Source organism: Lissotriton vulgaris, chromosome 2_1 (genome assembly GCF_964263255.1).
Source record: "Lissotriton vulgaris chromosome 2_1, aLisVul1.2, whole genome shotgun sequence".
In the NCBI taxonomy this organism is placed as follows: Eukaryota; Metazoa; Chordata; class Amphibia; order Caudata; family Salamandridae; genus Lissotriton; species Lissotriton vulgaris.
The window spans coordinates 882,982,994-883,003,085 of record NC_141687.1 but is presented as its reverse complement, the minus strand read 5'-3'; the positions used below and the strand labels follow the sequence as shown (position 1 = coordinate 883,003,085).

Genomic DNA, 20,092 nt, shown 5'->3' with positions numbered 1-20,092 from the left:
GAGACTGCATGGTAGCGTTGGACTTGCAGGATGCTTATTTTCACATTCCCGTCCTGCCGACCCACCGGTGTTACCTGTGGTTCACGGTAGGCCAAGAGCATTTTCAGTTTGCTGTGCTCCCCTTCGAGAAGTGTGGCTCAGTGGTTAGAGGCGGCAGACCCAGAAGCTGAGATCGGCCGTGGACCAGGGTTCGATTCCCCGCCTCAGCGGGTCTCGGGCTCAAAATTCCACAGAGTCGACAATTCTCGCTCTGGTGCCTACTTGACTCACGGGGTCACACTCTGCAAATCTGGGCAATAGCTTGCTTAATCTCCACTACGGCCCCTCGCGGCGGGATGCCTGGCTTTCACCTTGTGGATACCCGGCTGGGGATCTCACAGGGGAATACCAGGACGGGTTCCCTAAGCAAGCGCCTTGAGGCCCCTGGGTTAAAGCGCGCTATATAAATCGAAACACTTACCAGTGCCCCTCGGGTGTTCACGAAGGTGATGGCAGTGGTCGCAGGTCATCTGCGCTGGTTGGGGGTGTCAGTCTTTCCCTACCTCGACGACTGGCTGTTCAAGGCGGACTCGCCCCAGGCAGTCGTCACCCACCTCCAGACTACAGCCAACCTCCTGCATTTGCTGGGGTTCTCCATCAATGTGCTGAAGTCGCACTGAGTCCCTCTCAGAAACTCCCTTTCATCGGAGCATTTCTGAATTCAACGCTGTTTCGGGTTTATCCTCCCGAGCAGCGAGTCCGGGATATTCAGACTATGATTCCGCTCTTTCAGCCTCTATCCCGGGTTTGTCAGGATGGCCCTCTGGCTTCTGGGGCTGATGGCCTCCTGCATCCTGCTGGTGACACATGCAAGGTGACATATGCGGCCTCTGCAGTGGGACCTGAAGTTCCAGTGGGCACAGCATCAGAGGGCGTTCCACGACAGATGCAGTGGTGGCTCACGAATCGCGATTGGGTCAGTGGCAGATCCCTCTCCCTTCCCCAACCGGAGCACACAGTGGTGACGGATGCATCCCTCCTGGGATGGGGAGGCCACATGGGAGAGGCAGAGATCAGAGTTCTCTGGTCTCCGGTGGAGTCCCTGCTCCATATCAATCTTCTAGAGCTGCAAGCGATCCGGCTTGCACTGAAGGCATTCCTTCCCTCTGTCCGGGTAAGTGTAGTGCAGGTGTTCACAGACAACACCACCGCCATGTGGTATTGCAACAAACAGGGCGGGTTGGGGTCCTGGACCCTTTGTCAGGAGGCTCTGCGCCTCTGTACATGTCTGGAACATCAAGGCATTACCTTGGTGGTTCAACACCTGGCAGGTTCTCCGAAAGCCAGGGCGGACAAACTCAGCCGCCGGTGCTTGATGGATCACGAATCGCGTCTGAACTCTGACGTGGCGCAAGGTCTCTTTCAGCAGTGGGAAGAGCTTTTGTTAGATCTATTCGCCACCGAAGAGAATGTGCAATGTCATCAGTTCTGCGCGTTGGAATTTCCAAAGTGGCACTCACTCGGAGACGCTTTTCGTCACGAGTGGATCTGCGGTCTGTTGTATGCCTTTCCGCCTACACCACTTCTGCGCAGAGTGCTGAAGAAGATCAGGCGAGACCGGGCCCAAGTCATTCTTGCGGGTCCGGACTGGGCTCGAAGAGTATGGTATCCCCAGCTACTCAATATGAGCATTGATCCCCCGATCCGTCTGACTCTTCGGGAGGATCTTCTGCCGCAGCAGCAGGGGACGGTCCTCCACCCGAACCTGTCCAGCCTCCACCTCCATGCTTGGAGATTGAGCGGCAACAGTTGACAACCTTCGATCTTCCTCCCAAAGTCTGTGATATTATTCTGGCATCCAGGCGTCCCTCCACCAAAACGGTATACGCCTTCAGGTGGAACAGATTGGCGGTATGGTGCACAGCAAAGACTGTAGATCCCCTTTTTGCCCTCTTTCTGAGGTTCTTCTGTTCCTTCTCTCTTTGGCCCAGCAGGGCTCTGCTCTGGGCACTATCAAGGGTTATCTGTCGGCCATCTCTGCCTTTCGGCGGCTTCCAGATCAGCCTTCTCTTTTTAAGTCCCCGGTAGTCAACCGTTTCCTTAAAGGCATTACGCACACATTTCCACCTGTGCCCTTCATAATGCCTCAACCTTGTCTTGACTTTTCTGATGTGTGCTCTCTTCAAGCCCCTTCCTAACAGTCATTTACGTCTTCTCACCTTGAAAACGGCGTTCCTGGTAGCTATCACCTCTGCCAAAAGAGTGAGTGAGCTCCAGGCTCTTTCTTCAAAACCTCTTTTGCTTTCTATTCATATGGACAAGGTGGTTTTAAGGACCCGTCCTTCTTTTCTGCCAAAAGTTGTTACGCCCTTCCACATCGGGCAGACAATTACTTTGCCCACCTTCTTTCCGCCTCTGCATCCTTCAAGGGAAAAGGAGAGGCTCTACGGTCTGGCCCCAAAACGGGCGCTCGCATTTTATCTGCAGTCTACACAGCAGTTCTGGGTGGATGATCAGCTTTTTGTTGGTTGCGTGGGCGCCAAAATAGGTTAGGCTGTGCGCAAACGGACCATCTCCCAGTGGGTCGTTCTGTGCATTAAAGCATGTTACTCCTTGGCCAAGAAGTAGCCTCCGGTGGGACTTCGTGCCCATTCGACCAGGGCAACTGCAGCCACTACTACCATGGGACCCGGCATTCCCTTGCAGGACAATTGTCAGGCAGCCACGTGGACCTTACTGCACACGTTTACCAAGCACTCCTGCCTTGACAGTCTGGTCCGGAGAGACGACTTTTTTGGCCGTTCTGTGCTCCGTGACTTTCTGGTGTAATCTTGTTCGCAGACCCACCACCTGGGTTGGCATTGCTGGGGTATCTATTCTAAGGTAAGGAATCTATCACTAACATGTCTCTTTCAGATGCACAAGTTACTACTTGTGTAACAATATATCTGTAAGAGACATTAGTTAGCGATTGATTCCTTACCGCCCCACCCATCCTCCCCGTTCTGCGGACTAATTACTAGGGTAAGGTCAGCCCCTTTTAGAGCCCTAGTTTTATGGACTAATTGTCAGTATCTTGCATGGCTCTGCGTTTCGGCATGGAATAGTTGTGTACTGAACTGACTTCAACGCGCATGGGTGGCACCTAAGTACTCTCTGTGACGAAATCACAGCGCCTACGACGCCAGTGATGGACGCGGAGCCGCAGGACACCACCTACTGGCACGCAGAGGTACTGCTATGCAGAAAAACTTTCCGGATCCAGTCTTGACGCCTGGGGATATTCAAAGGCAAGGAATCTATCACTAACTAATGTCTCTTACAGATATATCGTTACACAAGTAGTAACTTGTGCTTTAACAACTTGAAGTGTGTGTGTATATATATATATATATATATATATATAGCGCAAAACCTTTGTTCTTGACGAGAAGTCAATATCCTCGCCCGCCGGCTGCACTGAGACCTGAAATCCGCTGGGAGACAGCACAACGAGTGGACTTGCACTCTAAACGCCGGAGAGCCGCCGCGGAAACGTGGAGCCGCAGCGCCGTGGTGCCAATCACGGAGCGGATCGCACTGACCGCAGGAGAATCGGTACGAGGCAGAGTGCAGGTGTAAAGCGGAAACGGCAGCCAGGGTACGCGAGACAACGATTGTCAAACGCGCATTCAGGTACCGGAACGGAACGGTCTGAAGACCGAATTGCATTGTGGGCAATGGAGTACCTTAAGGGGCGGGAAGCCTCTGCAGAAAATGTTTTTAAAAAACAAAAGGGACCCGATGGGGATACAACAGCCGGGTCAGCAGAAACAGCGCCTCCTGGCGTGGTCACATTGAAACAAAAAGGATTTTCTCTGGAACGTCTAAGAAAAAAAGAACTAAGCCGATGGTGGGAAGCCACATCCCTACAAAACTACATAGAAGTGGATCGTGTCCCCCGTGGCTTGCGTATCTTCATTGTTCCCACCCTGAATAAACCAAAACCAGAAGTACTGAAAGCATGGCGAGAGAATACCAATGCCTGCTCCAAAACGATGATGCAGATCTTGGTTAAGAATGCCTGGGAGGAACATGAGGATTTAGTGAAAGAAATACAAACACTCTTAGACGAGCTAGCTACTGAGAAAGAACAAACGGAAGTGTCAAAAATTCTAAAAAATGTGGATGAGAAAATTAACAAATTCGAGAAAGATCTGATTGCAAGGAAGCAACGCAAATTCGAACGTGACGAGAGGGATTACAAACTTGGAAGAATTTTAACATTTGCAAAGAAGTTTGACAAAGCACGTTCGACCCTATTAAGGGACAAGGCATTAGGTATGGCTGATAAAGATCGGTGGCAATCTGGGACCAGCCTGAGCTCTGAAGCAAGCATGACCGATACAAACACAGCAGAAAACCTAGGGGTAACGGTTTTTTCCGACGAACTGCTCCTGGTAACAGAGGCCAACGAACAATCGATACGGGGAAGAACCCGTTATCAAGGCCGAGGAGGAAAAATAAAAGCAAGAGGCGACGGCAGCGACGCAACAACCTCAGGAACTACTGGTGTGGGAAACAGAGGCCAGACACAGAAGAGCAAATAATGGATGAACAGACTCCAGAACTTACGGTAATGAACCTGTCTAATAGACCATTAACTGAAGATGAAGAAAAAGTTCTTAAACTTGGTTTAACATTCTGTCCTGATCTGAATTTTGATTATACTCAAACCCGTATTGATATGTACATGTTTGTGAGAAAGCTAAAATTGCACAAGATACATAGTCACAAAAAGATTAATGCTGAATTGCCCAATGTTGCCACTGATTCAACTGTAAATATCATAAATTTGCATGATGCTTTGGTCTCCTTGCATGAAGAAGGTGTGGTTGATCTAACTCAATCTCAGGCCCCTATCACACAAGAGGCTGTAAATGATATCCTCATACTTAGTGATACATCTAGTGACATTGAACCTAACTCTTGCACTGTGACCACGCACTTCAAACCCAAATCTAGATACAGACCCCAGCTACCTAGAGACAACATAGATGTATTCCATGATCTTGTAAACAATGACATGTTGAAACTATTGAATAGACCACAGGAAAGACAAAACTTAACAGCGGGGATGAGGTTGGCACTTAATCAACTTAAAGAGGACGATTCAATCGTCATAAAACCTTCTGACAAGGGAGGAAATGTAGTTTTGTGGGACAAAAAACTGTATATCAGTGAGGCAATGAGACAACTGTCCGACACCACCTGTTACACCAAGGTAGATCACTCCTATCTAGGGAAACTATTGAATAGAGTTCATCAAAGTATTCGAGGGTGGGAAAAAATGAAACTACTTAGCTGGGATGAGACCAAATTTCTCATTAATGAGAATCCCACCACCCCCACGTTCTACCTACTCCCGAAGGTACACAAGAGTCAGACCCAACCCCCAGGAAGGCCGATTGTATCATCTATAAATAGCCTCTTAGAGAACATCTCACACTATGTCGATCATTTCTTAAAAAGCTATGTCAAAGACCTAACCTCACATCTAGAAGACACCAAAGACTTCTTGCAGAAAGTTGAAAACATTAATTGGGAGGCACATTTCTGGCTAGTATGTCTAGATGTTGAAAGCTTATACACCTCTATTCGACACAGAGATGGTCTAAAGGCCTGTGAATACTTTCTTAAGACAAGGAGCCGACATTTGGAAGCTCACTCCATAATGTTGCTCCAAATGATTGAGTTATGCCTAGATGAAAATGTCTTCCTGTTCAATGGGTCTCTATATAAACAAATCCAGGGGACTTCTATGGGCACCTGCTTTGCCCCCAGCTACGCCAATCTTTTGGTGGGCTGGTGGGAGGAGCAGGTGCTCAGGAATGACGAACTGGAACATTGGACCAAATGCGTGAATGTCTGGCTCCGCTACATAGATGATGTCTTTTTTGTGTGGGAGGGGAGTGAGAGAGACTTGATGAGCTTCGTAGGAGCACTTAACATGAACAATCTGAACCTAAGATTTACCATGCAGCACAGTCAACGGACGATCGATTTTCTTGATATCAGACTAGTTATCAGGAACAATACGATCGAGACCGAAATCTTTAGGAAAACAACAGCAGGCAACTCAGTGCTCCACTCGAATAGCTGCCACCCTCCCAGTTTCAGGTGGGCAATCCCCTTTGGCGAGTTTTTACGCGCCAGGAGGAATTGCAGCACTGAAGAGAAATATCAAGAGCACAAGAAAATAATGCACAACAGGTTCAAAGTGAGGGGTTACCACGCCAACATGCTGAAAAAAGGCGAAGACAGAGTAGCCCTCATCCAGAGAAACGAAGCATTATTTAAAGACTCCAGAGCCAGCCCCCCCAACTCAAAGACTCCCATAAGACTGATAACCACTTATAATACCCAGTCTTCAGCCTTCAGCCAGATCATAAAGAAAAGATGGGACATCCTCTTACAAGATAAGGTACTCAAGGAAAGACTAGATCCACATCCCTCCATCACCTATAGAAGAGGAAAATCCATTAAAGATCTAATAGTACAGAGCCATCTAGAAAAAAAGAAAACCTGGCTATCGGCGAGAGGTGGGTTCTTTAAGTGTGGGAAGTGTAAGGCCTGCAGCCACAGTGCTAACGTCAGGGAGGTCGAGCTTAAAAGAACAAAAAGGAAATGGAGAATAACCAAAAACATACAGTGTACCACTGACCATGTCATTTATGTTGTGACCTGCCCTTGCGGCAAATGGTACATAGGCTCAACCACTTTCCCTGTGAAAAAACGAATTCTGGAGCACTGGCGTGCAATCACTAACAAAGATTTTGCATACAGTACCGCCAAACACTTCCATCAGTATCATGATGGAGACTGGACCAAGGCGAAATTTTTCGCACTGGATTCTATCCCCAAACATATTAGAGGAGGGGACCGTCTGACCGCTTTACGCAGAGCAGAGTCCAAATTCATCTTACAGGCAGGGTGTATCTTTCCTTTTGGGATGAATATTGATGAAGAAATGTATGTACATTTATAAACTACTGGTCGGGAGGCTTCCTAACCACCCTCTCTAGGTACTCTGATTTCATGACATATCTCTCTAAATATGTCTTTTAACCAATATTGTTTGTTTTTAAGTATTTGTTTGGTTTTTTCCAGTATAGAGGTTTTATTATCCCATATTTAAAACAGGTTGTAACTGTGAAGTTTATGATTTCGTGGACATTGCTATGTTGTTTCTTAATATGCAAGAGTACAGTTGATTATAATGTACTAATATGTTTTGTTTTGACTTTTCCCTCTCCCCAGAGTATAAGACCTCGTCTTGAATTGAAGCAACAAACCACTGATAGAAGTTATTGCTATGAGCACCACTGCTTCACTTGGATAAATACAATACAACTATGAGCACGAGTTCGTTCTCTTATTATTTATTCTTCCATCATTTAGGGGAGGGCCGGAATATATCACAAATACTTTTTCACTATTTGACATGTTTTTGATTAGACATAAAACATAGCTCCCCACCCCCGTTTTTCTCACCTATATTATAATGGGTATAATGAGAGTGGAATTACCAGTTTGATACATAGGGTACTATACCCGAGTGATCCTAGGCTTTACAGATATACTCAGATCCTCTCTCGAAATCTGGTTGTCACTCCATTCTGTTTAAATTTACAATAACTTTACAACCTGTTCATTTTTTGAAACAAGATTACTGTGGGTACTACACCCTTAATGTACATTTAAACGTAACATTGAAACTTGAAATGTTATGTGGCTAGTCATTAATAATATTTTCTTTAAACCAAACAACTGGGATAATGCATTTAATTTAGATACTCCATGAGTTTCTATCTTGTGCTGTGATTAAAACGCACTGCTTTTAAAGGGGTCTACGTGTGATGTTTGTAAACACGTAGATCTTTCTTCCCTTTCCATGATAATGCAACTGCATATATACACGAGTAAAAAAAACGCTGGTCATGTGACCAAGAGCCCGTGAGCTCGAAACGCGTCGATTGTTTATGCCCAAATAAACAACCCTTGGAGTACCTGATGGTGTGGCTTGTCTTCCTTGATCGCGATCGTGAGGATTCTGTTGATATATATATATATATACACTAATATAATACAGAGAGAGCCCAAACCTTTGAGGCGGGTAATCTCAGGAACCACAGCACCAATCACAACACCCAATACAGCGTTGGAAAGGGCAGTTGTAGCAGAAGGACATAGGCTATGCAGACGCCCACCATATACATCTAAAAGGTAAAAGAACCGTGCCAGCAAAGTAGTCCCTTGTGGGCGTGTCTGCTGGGGGCGTGTGCTGGGGGCGTGTGGTACATTCCGCCCTTCATGCCATGTCTCATATCGTGTGCTAATCCCACCCTGCTCCCTTTAAATACTCCTGCACCCCATAATCATAACCCACCCTTACTCCTTAAAATACCCCAACACCCTTAAACACTAACCCATCTTAACCCTATAAATATACCCTGTACCCCAAAACCCAAACCTATCCCTAAACCCTAAAAATTCCCCTGTATCCCAAAACCCAAACCTAGCCCTGAACCCTATAAATACCCCTGTAGCTCAAAACCCAAACCTACCCCTGAACCCTAAAAATACCCCTGTACTCCAAAACCCAAACCTAGCCCTGAACCCTAAAAATACCACTGTACCCCAAAACCCAAACCTACCCCTGAACCCTAAAATACCCCTGTACCCCAAAACCCAAACCTAGCCCTGAACCCTTAAAATACCCCTGTACCCCTGTACCCCAAAACCCAAACCTACCCCTGAACCCTAACAATACTCCTGTACTCAAAACCCAAACCTAGCCCTGAACCCTAAAAATAACCCTGTACCCCAAAACCCAAACCTAGCCCTGAACCCTAAAATACCCCTGTACCCCAAAACCCAAACCTAGCCCTGAACCCTAAAAATACCCCTGTACCCCAAAACCCAAACCTAGCCCTGAACCCTTAAAATACCCCTGTACCCCAAAACCCAAACCTACCCCTGAACCCTAAAAATACCCCTATACCCCAAAACCCAAACCTAGCCCTGAACCCTAAAAATACCCCTGTACCGCAAAACCCATACCTATCCCTAAACCCTAAAACTACCCCTGTACCCCATAACCCAAAACTATATCTGAACTCTTAAAATACCCAAGCACCCCAGAACATATACCTCAGTACCCCAAAACATATACCCCTATACCCATACTCACCTTATCCAAACATTAAAAAAACATGCTTTTACCATTCATGCATTTACAACGAATTCCGTTGTAAATGCATGCGTGGTAAAAGCATATCAAATGTAATGCCATGCGTTATAATGGCATTGCGGATTCATGGTACTTTCGTAATGAAAGGATGCGGAGTCATGGTATGCGGAAAGAAAGTTGCGGAACAATGGATGTTTACCCTCCCCCGGTAAGTACATTGGTGGCACGGCGGCCCACATCTCCAGCAACATACTCATATTTTTTCACCACCCATTTGAAAAATGCACAGATCTCTCTCTTTGATGGCCAGCACCGACATACACTTTTAGACACACCTCCTGCCACAAGTTCTAGAATTGCAAACTTTAGAGCTGGGGAGCTACGTTTGAATCTCGGCATCAGCTCAACATCCTGTGATTCCAGGCAAATCGCTTTGTCTCCCCGTGCATACCACAAATGAATGTGTTCCTCTGTAATGTAAATTGTGCTCATGCCATGTTGTCGAATTCGCGCGATATAATATTGCAAGGAAAAATAAAGTAGGGTTTTTCGAGTTCACACTCTACTGAACGCGCACTCTTAAGTGCATCAGCAGTGCACTGTGAATTGGAGCGTTTCACAGGCCTGTCACAGATAAGAAATGCTATCAAAACGAAATCCTACAAAACAATATACTACTGGCCGGCAGCATTTCATACCCGGACAACGTCGGGACGGGATGCTAGTGTATATGTATGTATGTGTATATATATATATATATATCAAAGAAGAAAGGTTGCCCCCAGAGAAAAGGTCACTCAGTGAGGAGTTACCGCACTCGCATCCCCGGCGGTGACAAAGCTGCTGCATTGGCTCATTCCCCTCGATTCACCAAACGCGTTTCGGGCGGTGAGCCCTTCATCACTGGTGCAGACTGAGACACGGAGGCAGTGGCAGTATCAGGAAACCATTTTATTATTTTGCTTGAGGACCCGCCCCAGTGGGCGTATTCAGGCATTGCATTGTGGTAGATGCAGTCTGTATGCTTGTAAAAGACCCCAGGTTTGTCCAAAGTACACATAAGTGGGCGTCGCTGCCCCCGTTGCAAGTATGAAAATGGGCTTAAAGCAGTTCCTTTGGCACCAATATCCCCCGAAGATGAGGCCTCCTCACTTCCACAAGGTGCTGTGTTTGAACACCAGGATCCGCTATGATTAGCGGCGGGACCTCTCCGCGACCGGGCCGGCCGCATAACATCAAAGAAGAAAGGTTGCCCCCAGAGGAAAGGTCACTCAGTGAGGAGTTACCGCACTCGCATCCCCGGCGGTGACAAAGCTGCTGCATTGGCTCATTCCCCGTGATTCACCAAACGCGTTTCGGGCGGTGAGCCCTTGATCACTGGTGCAGACTGAGACACGGAGGCAGTATCAGGAAACCATTTTATTATTTTGCTTGAGGACCCGCCCCAGTGGGCGTATTCAGGCATTGCATTGTGGTAGATGCAGTCTGTATGCTTGTAAAAGACCCCAGGTTTGTCCAAAGTACACCCAAGTGGGCGTCGCTGCCCCCATTGCAAGTATGAAAATGGGCCTAAAGCAGTTCCTTTGGCACCAATATCCCCCGAAGATGAGGCCTCCTCACTTCCACAAGGTGCTGTGTTTGAACACCAGGATCCGCTATGATTAGCAGCGGGACCTCTCCGCGACCGGGCCGGCCGCATAACATCAAAGAAGAAAGGTTGCCCCCAGAGGAAAGGTCACTCAGTGAGGAGTTACCGCACTCGCATCCCCGGCGGTGACAAAGCTGCTGCATTGGCTCATTCCGCTCGATTCACCAAACGCGTTTCGGGCGGTGAGCCCTTGATCACTGGTGCAGACTGAGACACGGAGGCAGTGGCAGTATCAGGAAACCATTTTATTATTTTGCTTGAGGACCCGCCCCAGTGGGCGTATTCAGGCATTGCATTGTGGTAGATGCAGTCTGTATGCTTGTAAAAGACAAGTAATCAAAGAAAGAGTGTCCGTAGAGGATGGGATACAAAAGTGGTTGTCGCACGTGAAGTCTGCGGCCAGTTGTAAGTGGTCAGATAGTAGGACCAATTTCATGGAAAAGTGCAATGCTTTTTCAGGAAACCCTCACTCACCCTAGTGGTGACATGCTTCATCATCGGGTCCACCGGGAGAGATCGAGTACCTCCCCGGTGTGCTGCGACGCCAGGAGACTGCGGAGCAGGTTGTTTGTGTGAGGATGAAGAGTGAAAAATTATAGTAGGGTTAAAAATGTCAAAGGTTGTACCAAAAAAACATTTATTGGTTGGTCAACCTGACATGTTAAAAACTTATTATGTGTAGGGAAACTAGCCAAATACAATATACTGGTGTTACCCTAAGAAGAAGGTCAACATGTTTCTGCCCGTGATATGTGTTACTTTACAGGGCTTTCATCAGGACCAGTTTGCGAGTGTCCCAATGACAGGAGGGGCGCGCTAAGGCCCGCCCTGCCACTGGTCGTGAAAGTTAAAAATAGCACTATGTGTAAAATGGTGCAAAAAAAGAAAGAAAAAACAAACTAATAAGTTTGGGGTTTTACCTCTATTGCGAGGAACCTAGAAGTCTGTAAAAGAAAAGTGACAAACAGACAAACAAATACACAGACACAAAAACATAAAATCAATGGTTTGTAATCATATGCAGTGGCCATAAAGAGTGACTTTGTGGCGTGACACGTGCTTGCATACCTATCAAAGGCCGTGGCCGGTATGCATGGGATGCGTAGTTGAGGTAGTGCCATAATCCGTGGTGGAAGGGCCTCAACTAGCACTGAAAAATATAAATCAGCGCGGTCTGTTGTGTGTGAAAGGTACAACAGCAGCAGAGTAAAAGGAGACTTTATAGTGTTTAAGTCTATCCGTGCGGTAGGCCAGGCGTGGTTACCGGTATATACAAAGCTACCTACAGTGGGGCGGCGGGGAATGATCCCCGAGGTGAAAAAACGTTGAAGCAGGGTTCCGGTGCAACTCGCCGTAACACTGCTGGCCGTGGCGTGTAAATTGATCAGGCACACAACGCTACAATCGTAATATAGGAAATTATCCTCACTTGTAAAAAGATTGAGCCACGCCCCATAGAACTCAGGAGGGGGGTGGGAGCGACAATGGCACACCCTATTCGGGAAGGGGAAAAAACAAATACAAACAGAGGAGGTTTTAGGAACTAGCATGATCCCATTCACACGACTTATCTGATGTAGAGATGTCCCATAATAAGAATCTTACGCCCGCAACGCTCAGCACCCGCTCGGCACCTAGCTGCTCCCTCGCTGGATCTCGTGGATCCTGAGCGAAGGGCAAGCCCGGCGTTAAGAGAGCGGTCGCTGGGCGTGGGCCAATCAGGGACCGGGGATTAAAGCGACGCTTGGAATGCAAGTCGCGTGGGCCAATCAGGGACGGGGGTTTAAAGCGAGGCTTGGAAAGCAAGTCGCGTGATCCCGCGAGAGGTGGGAGATCCGAGATTGTATCTCGGAATGAAGCCAAGGCTTGAAACACAAGCTGTCCTGGATTGGGTGGATGGGGCCAGCCCTCAGTTATTATCAATTTACTGCGGAGATGAATAAATCTGCCCTGGGTGGTGTACCCAGCGATCTACACTGCACGGTGCTGGCGTTTTTAATGTATCTAAATTTATCTTTAATGATCCAAAATATGAGGAAGAGCTGGATAGTAGTGACCAGAGGTAGGATTTACAGGCAAATACTACCTAGATAAGCATTTGATGAACAATCAATGCCACTCTGTTTTGTTATTATTTATGCAGCAAAGAATGGGGGAGGTCCTAACTCCAGGTGTGTTCAGGGGGACCGAATGATAACCATAAACTGTGGGAAATTAATGTTTTAGGACGCTGGTCCATGGAATTTGATCGTTAAGCCCATGGATATGGGTGCTGAGTCTATAGACCCAGCGCTGTTCCTTTTCAAACAGGATGTTGTCTTTGTTTTTCACGCAGTTGACCTGTTCGATCACTGTCCAGGTCATATCATTGGGGGTATGGTTGGCTTGCAAGTAAATTTCACTGAGTTTGGTGGTGATTTTTTTGCATCGGATGTTGCTACGGTGCTCCCCAATGCGTGTTTTTACTTTCCGGGTGGTCATCCCCACGTAGAGTTTTGCGCAGGGGCAGGTGATCAAGTAAATGACATTTGTCGAATTACAGTTTGTGTGTGATTTTTGCGTCCACACTTTTCCAGGTTCCAAGTTAAGTTGTTTAGTGTGAGTGGTAAGATGGTAAACACTGCAATCTGTGCAAGGAAAATGACCCGTAATTGGGGGCAAGTGCCAGGCTTCTGTGATAGACCTAGTAGGAGTAGCTGGAATTGAACTTGGTAATGGTCTTGTATGTACCAGGGCATCTTTTAGGCTCCTACCCTTCTTGAAGGAGAACAGAGGTTTTTCCCAATTGCTTATGTTGCTTGTGATGGTTCTCCAATTCTTGTTGATAGATTTTTTGACAGTGTCTGAGTGTCATTCTTTTTTCCCCATGGAACGCTCCCCGGTACGCTCCGCGGTGCACGTACCTGACGCTCCCCCCCGCGCAAATCAAAAAAAAAATATGTTTTATGACCTGCGGTGCCCTTTTATAGCCCCCACATCAAACCTAGGGGCTCAGGGGGGGTCTACTCTGCCCCCTTATGGTAATTTCCCCCTTTGTTTTTGCCACCTCTTGTGTCTCGATCCTACCGAGACACAAGATGGCGGTCGCTCCGGAATGTTTGGAATGTTGACAGACACCCGAGAGCCAATCAGCTTTCCGCGCGCGAACTCGCGTAGCGCGCTGGTTAGCGTACCGGTGCGCGTACCGGGGAGCGCTTATAGATATATATATTTTTTGGAACCTAAATTACTCACAATCCACTGGAGCACATATCTTGAGACATAGCAAAGTTTTGCCAAGTTTTGTGGAAATCCATTCAGCCGTTCGGGCTAAAAGTGAGGTTGACCGCCGTAGGGAAATTAACATGGGAAAAACACGTTTTGGGACCCCCCTTTTATCTCGGCCCCTGCTTGACAAATCCCCCCCAGACTTTCAGGGAAGGACCGGGGCACCGCGAGGCAAATTTGAGGAAATTTTCAGGCAGATTCCTCAACCGGCGCCAAAGTTATTCACAATAGAATGTTGAGATTTTGTTTTGAAAATAATCCTAACTATAACTACCTACTGGCGACCGCCAGTTGGATATATATATATATATATATATATATATATATATATATATATATATATATATATATATATATATATAGATATATATATATATATAGATAGATAGATATAGATATAGATAGATAGATATAGATAGATAGATATAGATATAGATAGATAGATATAGATAGATAGATATAGATAGATAGATATAGATATAGATATATATATATATATATATATATATATATATATATATATATCTATATCTATTTTTTGGAACCTATATATATATATATATATATATATATATATATATATATATATTATAAAGCTACTGAGCACTATTTATCCAAACGTCCAGAGAACTGTTCCATGATGATGATCTGATGATCGTGGGCATGTTAAAACTTTGTTTGGAACAGAATTACTTCATTTTTAATGGACAGATATATCAGCAATAGAGAGGTGTGGCCATGGGGGCTTGCTTCTCCCCCAGCTTCGTGTGCTTGCACATGGGGCTGTGGGAGGAGCGGGTCCTCATGGGGTCACACAGTGACATCATGAGAACTAATGTTATGCTGTACTTGAGATATATTGATGATCTCTTTTTAGTTTGGAAGGGCTCAAAATCCAGTGCTGAGGAGTTTGTTAAATTGTTAAACATGAATTCTGTAAATTTGCAATTTACTTCTCACATAGACAATATCTGTTAATTTTTTGGCGTAGAGGTATTCATCAAGAACCAGAAACTAGAGACTAGACTGCATAGAAAAATAACTGCGGGAAACACAGTACTTCACGCCACAAGTCAACACCCGCGCAACCTCATCAATAGCATCCCCTATGGGGAGATGCTTAGACTGAGAAGAATTTGTAGCGCAGATAGTGATTGTGAAGCTGCACAACAGGAGAGTAAGCAACGCTTCCTAGAAAGGGGTTATAAAGAAAATGTTCTTGATAAAGCAATCAGAGGGACTAGAGCTAAAACAAGAGAGGAGGCCCTAGTTCCTAAAACAAAAGAACCGGCAATCAACCCTGGCAGCACGCATATAAATTCTAGAGTCATAGTCCCCTATTGTCAACAGCACTCAGAGATCAAAAAGATTTTCCTCAGAAATTGGAACCTGGTAAAGGGGGATCCAGTTATTGGGGGTGATGTCTCCATAAGACCAGAAATCACCTTCCGTAAGTCTCCGACCATGGTGGACGCCCTGGTCAGTAACAACTTAGAGACAACCCTGTCCGGCACATGGGAGGCCTTAAACAAAGGCTTCAGAAAATGTGCTTTTTGTAAAGCTTGCCGCTATGGGGTAAACAAAACTCATTATATAAGTCCATGGGAGAAACCTATACCCATCACTAAACGCTTGACTTGCAAGATGGAGTTTTAATTTATGTTTTACAGTGCCCGTGTGGCCTAAATTATATAGGCAGCACGCGGCCCTCCGCACATAAACGCATACTCCAACATATTAGAGCGATAACTGGCAAGGATCAATCCTACCCGGTGGCACGTCACTTTGAAGCATTGCACAATAGTGACCCTAGTAGTCTTCAATATTATTTAGTTGACACAGTACTACTGTTGAAACGGGGAGGAGATAGAGAGAGCAAGTTACGCCTCTTGGAGACTAGATACATCTTGGAAATGAACAGCAAGAGTCCGGCTGGACTCAATGACCGGGAAGACGTCCACACATGTCTAAAGGAATTATGAAATTTACTCAGTATAATATGTCTACTTGCCAGCTTTATTGAAATTGGATTAGCCAATACACACTTTTTACTTCATTTGGTCTTTTCCCCCTGTTGGATGTAGGCAGTTGCCCTCGATCTTGTTCTGTTTAGGGATGCCAAGTATACCCGGGCTGATGCTTTAAATTCATTTTAGCACAGCCATCAAATATTCATATGAATCCTTGAGGCTCCGGTATCCCCAACTTCTATCTTTTCCGTGAAATGTTTTTTTAAAATAATTTCGTTATTATTGAAAAAAAAATCTTTTTTGGCACGGGCACTTTATTTCATCACACTTTAGATATATTTCACAGCTGCTTTTGAGGGCCTTTGTATTAAAGATGATAAAATATGCGATGGAGGCTTATCTGTGGCTTGGATAGGTTGCTCGCTTGTGCCTATCCAAAATTTACTTTATATAATCACTAGATTATTAGGTACACACTTAGCAATTTGAACGAGCTGATATTTATCTCCCACAGGATATGTATATATGATCAATTTTAATGTGTATATATTCATATGATATAATTTTCTTATATATATAGATCAACATATTTTTGATATTTATATATATATATATTTAGGTATTTTTGATAACAGATTGTATATAGATATATTTTTGATAACTTTGATATTTTAGTTATCTATATTCAAATGTAATTAATTGCGTACATGGAATGAGGATGAATTCAAATTCCATGTTTTTGATTTTATATGTCAAAATATGTGGGATCGAAGTCATTGGGCACTATGCCCTCAATTTTGTTTCAAATTGACTAAAAGTTTGTGAAAAAGAGAAAAGACATATGCACTGGTCACTTTAAACAAATTTGATATGCCACGCCCCCATTTGGGATTATTTAAGACCCTCTTTTGTTTCATTGCACGTCTTGTGATCAAGCCTCGTTTGGGAGGTGAAACGCGTTATGGCGGATGGCTGGCGTTATACTTGCACAATAAACCACTGAAGAATCTGCACAAAACTTGGGCTTACTCGCGTTATTCTTCTGCAAAGGATGATGTTAATGAATAACGGTTTCGTTATATATATATATATATATATATATATATATATATATATATACACACATCTTCGATGTATTCTGGTGAATGCAGATTTGAATCATGATGCAGGGAGTTCTCCATACACTAAGCAAGAATCAAAAGCTTAGAGCATTTAAAAAAAACGTATTGAAGTTGTGAACTCATGATTAATTGTTCGTCTTTTGCAATTTAGATAAATGATATAATGTTAAATTCGAGGTGGTTGAGTTGCAGTAGGGAGTCGGAAGCAAGCCGAGGGAACATCTTTCTCTACAGGGGACTTGGCGATATCAAAACCCCTCCCCCAAGGTTTCAAGAAGAAGCGGACGGCATCTGAAATCTGTACTTTGTGCTGTGCCTTTCTATGGACATTTTTTTTTTGTCAGAGAACTTCTAATGTATAAAGCCAATTATTCTGAGACTTTCAAGCTTTTAATCCTTTGTGGACAGTTCATAATGGCAATCTTAACTCCATAGCTGTGTGGTAATTATTTTACCAAGTGGTAATTCTTGCAGTATTTGAATTCTATTATTTGGTGTAGTATTGAGCATGCATGCAAAGCCTATGGTTGTGCTCTCCTGAGGTACTTTTGATATTAAATAATTGTTTACTAGCTGATAAAGTTTTCAAATCATCAAAGTGTGTTTGTTTGCAGGCATTACTATGGGTTTATGATAGACTTGGGCCTACAAATCTAATCAAAACTTAGACTCTTGGGGCCCGATGTAGGTAAATCTTTTTTACCACTTCATAAATACCGATTCATACCGAATCGGTATTTAAGAAGTGGTAAAAAAGAGAAGGGCAGATGTAGGTAATTTTATTTTAAAAATTACCAAATCAGAAGGAATCGGTATTTACCGATTCGGTAAATACCGAATCGGTAATGCCCATTGATTCCTATGGGCATTGAAGCCCATAGGAATCAATGGGCATTACCGATTCGGTATTTACCGAATCGGTAAATACCGATTCCAGCAAGGGTGCAGGGGGTGTCACTTTCACACCCTCTAGCACCCCCAATACTGGCTTGTGTGCCATGTGGCACACAGACATGCCATAAGGGCATGTCTGTCTGTCACATGGCATAGGTGTGCATGCACACATGTGCATGCACACCTGGATTCGGTATTTTAACACCCAATTGGATTGGGTGTTAAAATACCGAATCTGGAAGGACTGTGGGACTCAGAAGAGTCCCACCTACATCTGGAAGATACCGAATCGGTAAAAATACCGATTCGGTATTTTACAGATTCTGTAAATTTACCGATTCGGTAAATATACCAAATAGGTAAATACTGGCCCCCTACATCTCAAAGTGCCAAATACCGGTCGGAAACGGCCGATTTCGTCCGTTTCCGACCGGAATTTGCCACCTACATCGGGCCCTTGGTCTTCTAATCAAGTGTCACTGTCCTGGACATATCCACAAAGGACTAACTGGCCCCTTGATATACAGTGAGATGGCATAACTACCTTTGATTGAACTTTAGTGCATCTTAGTTAGCGTAGAACAGCCTACAAAACATCATTGGTAGCCATTATTAACTATGTTATCATTGAGCATTTATGGGTTCTAAGTGACCTTTGTGTCTTCCTGTTATATTTCTTTCAGAATCCAGATTCAAAAATGATGCAAATAAACCTCATTGACTTTTTAAATGATAAAAATGCCAGAGAATTCATGGAAGAGCTTTGGCCGCTTCTTTTGAGTGCTCAAGAAAATATTGCTGGCATACCCACTGCTTTTCTGGAACTGAAGAAAGAGGAAATGAAACAGAGACAGGTTAGTTCTTATACTTTTTAAAGACATCTTTGCATCACATAAAGGGTGTCTTCCAGGCTTTTTGAATTTCACAATTATTACTGATGCTACCATTCTCTGTACATTTTTCGCATGTTTTCACCTGGGAAAGGAATGAAATGAGTACATGACACATCCTCTCACCCCTCCCTGCACTTGTGAGTTCCCGCATTCTCTTTGTTTGAGGGTGGCTTTAAATGTGGAGTAAGAAAGTATTCTTGATGCCTCCTGTGGCACTTGCTCTTTGCTAACTACACCTGTTGTGGACCTGGACGGTCATGTGATGAATTGCCTAGAATGATGTGTAGTAAGATAACCTGACCAAAGATGGTGTATTGTACTGTATAAAATGTATTCAGTTGTAATATTGTGTTAATATATATATATATATATATATATATATATATATATATATATATATATATATATATATAATCACAAAAGTTTGCCAAAGCTTGGAAGAGCCTCTCACAGGTAGGTTTAATCATGTGCATTTATTCACGAAGGCTGCAGGCAGTTTCAGTAAAAAACAAACATCTTATGCCGACGCGTTTCAAGTCTTCCTGACTCTTCTTCATGGGCAATAACACGATGAGAAGACAGGCGTTAGCAACAATTTTCATTGAATAGTTCCCGCCCCAGTGGGCGTTGCCAGTAGCGTGGCTTTATGGTACTTGTGGTTGCTCAATTCCACTCCAGTGAGTCCGTCTTTCAGCAGCGTGGTATTAAATAATAACCACAGTGGGGTGATGTAGTTATTACTTGTAGCTTCCGCAGATTCAATCCTTCATGAGCACTGCCTCCTGTGGTGATGACACCGGGTGGTGTAGTCGTCGCTGCAGTTACAGCTGGGCATCTTCCGCGACCTGGACCGGCCGCTAATATCCAATCACAAAAGTTGCCCAAAGCTTGGAAGAGCCTCTCACAGGTAGGTTTAATCATGTGCATTTATTCACGAAGGCTGCAGGCAGTTTCAGTAAAAAACAAACATCTTATGCCGACGCGTTTCAAGTCTTCCTGACTCTTCTTCATGGGCAATAACACGATGAGAAGACCGGCGTTAGCAACCATTTTCATTGAATAGTTCCCGCCCCAGTGGGAGTTGCCAG

The 20,092-nt window shown here is 44.6% G+C and overlaps 1 protein-coding gene across 2 annotated transcripts in view; it reads left to right on the top strand.

Annotated features, from left to right (window-relative positions):
- The window catches only part of LOC147731353 (serine/arginine repetitive matrix protein 1-like), a 357,020-nt gene that overhangs the window by 208,565 nt on the left and 128,363 nt on the right, over positions 1-20,092 (top strand). For both annotated transcript variants that reach the window (XM_086956400.1, XM_086956398.1), the window contains one exon: positions 18,795-18,965. In XM_086956400.1, coding sequence (XP_086812526.1) covers positions 18,795-18,965 — 171 coding nt within the window. The remainder of the gene's footprint in view (positions 1-18,794; positions 18,966-20,092) is intronic.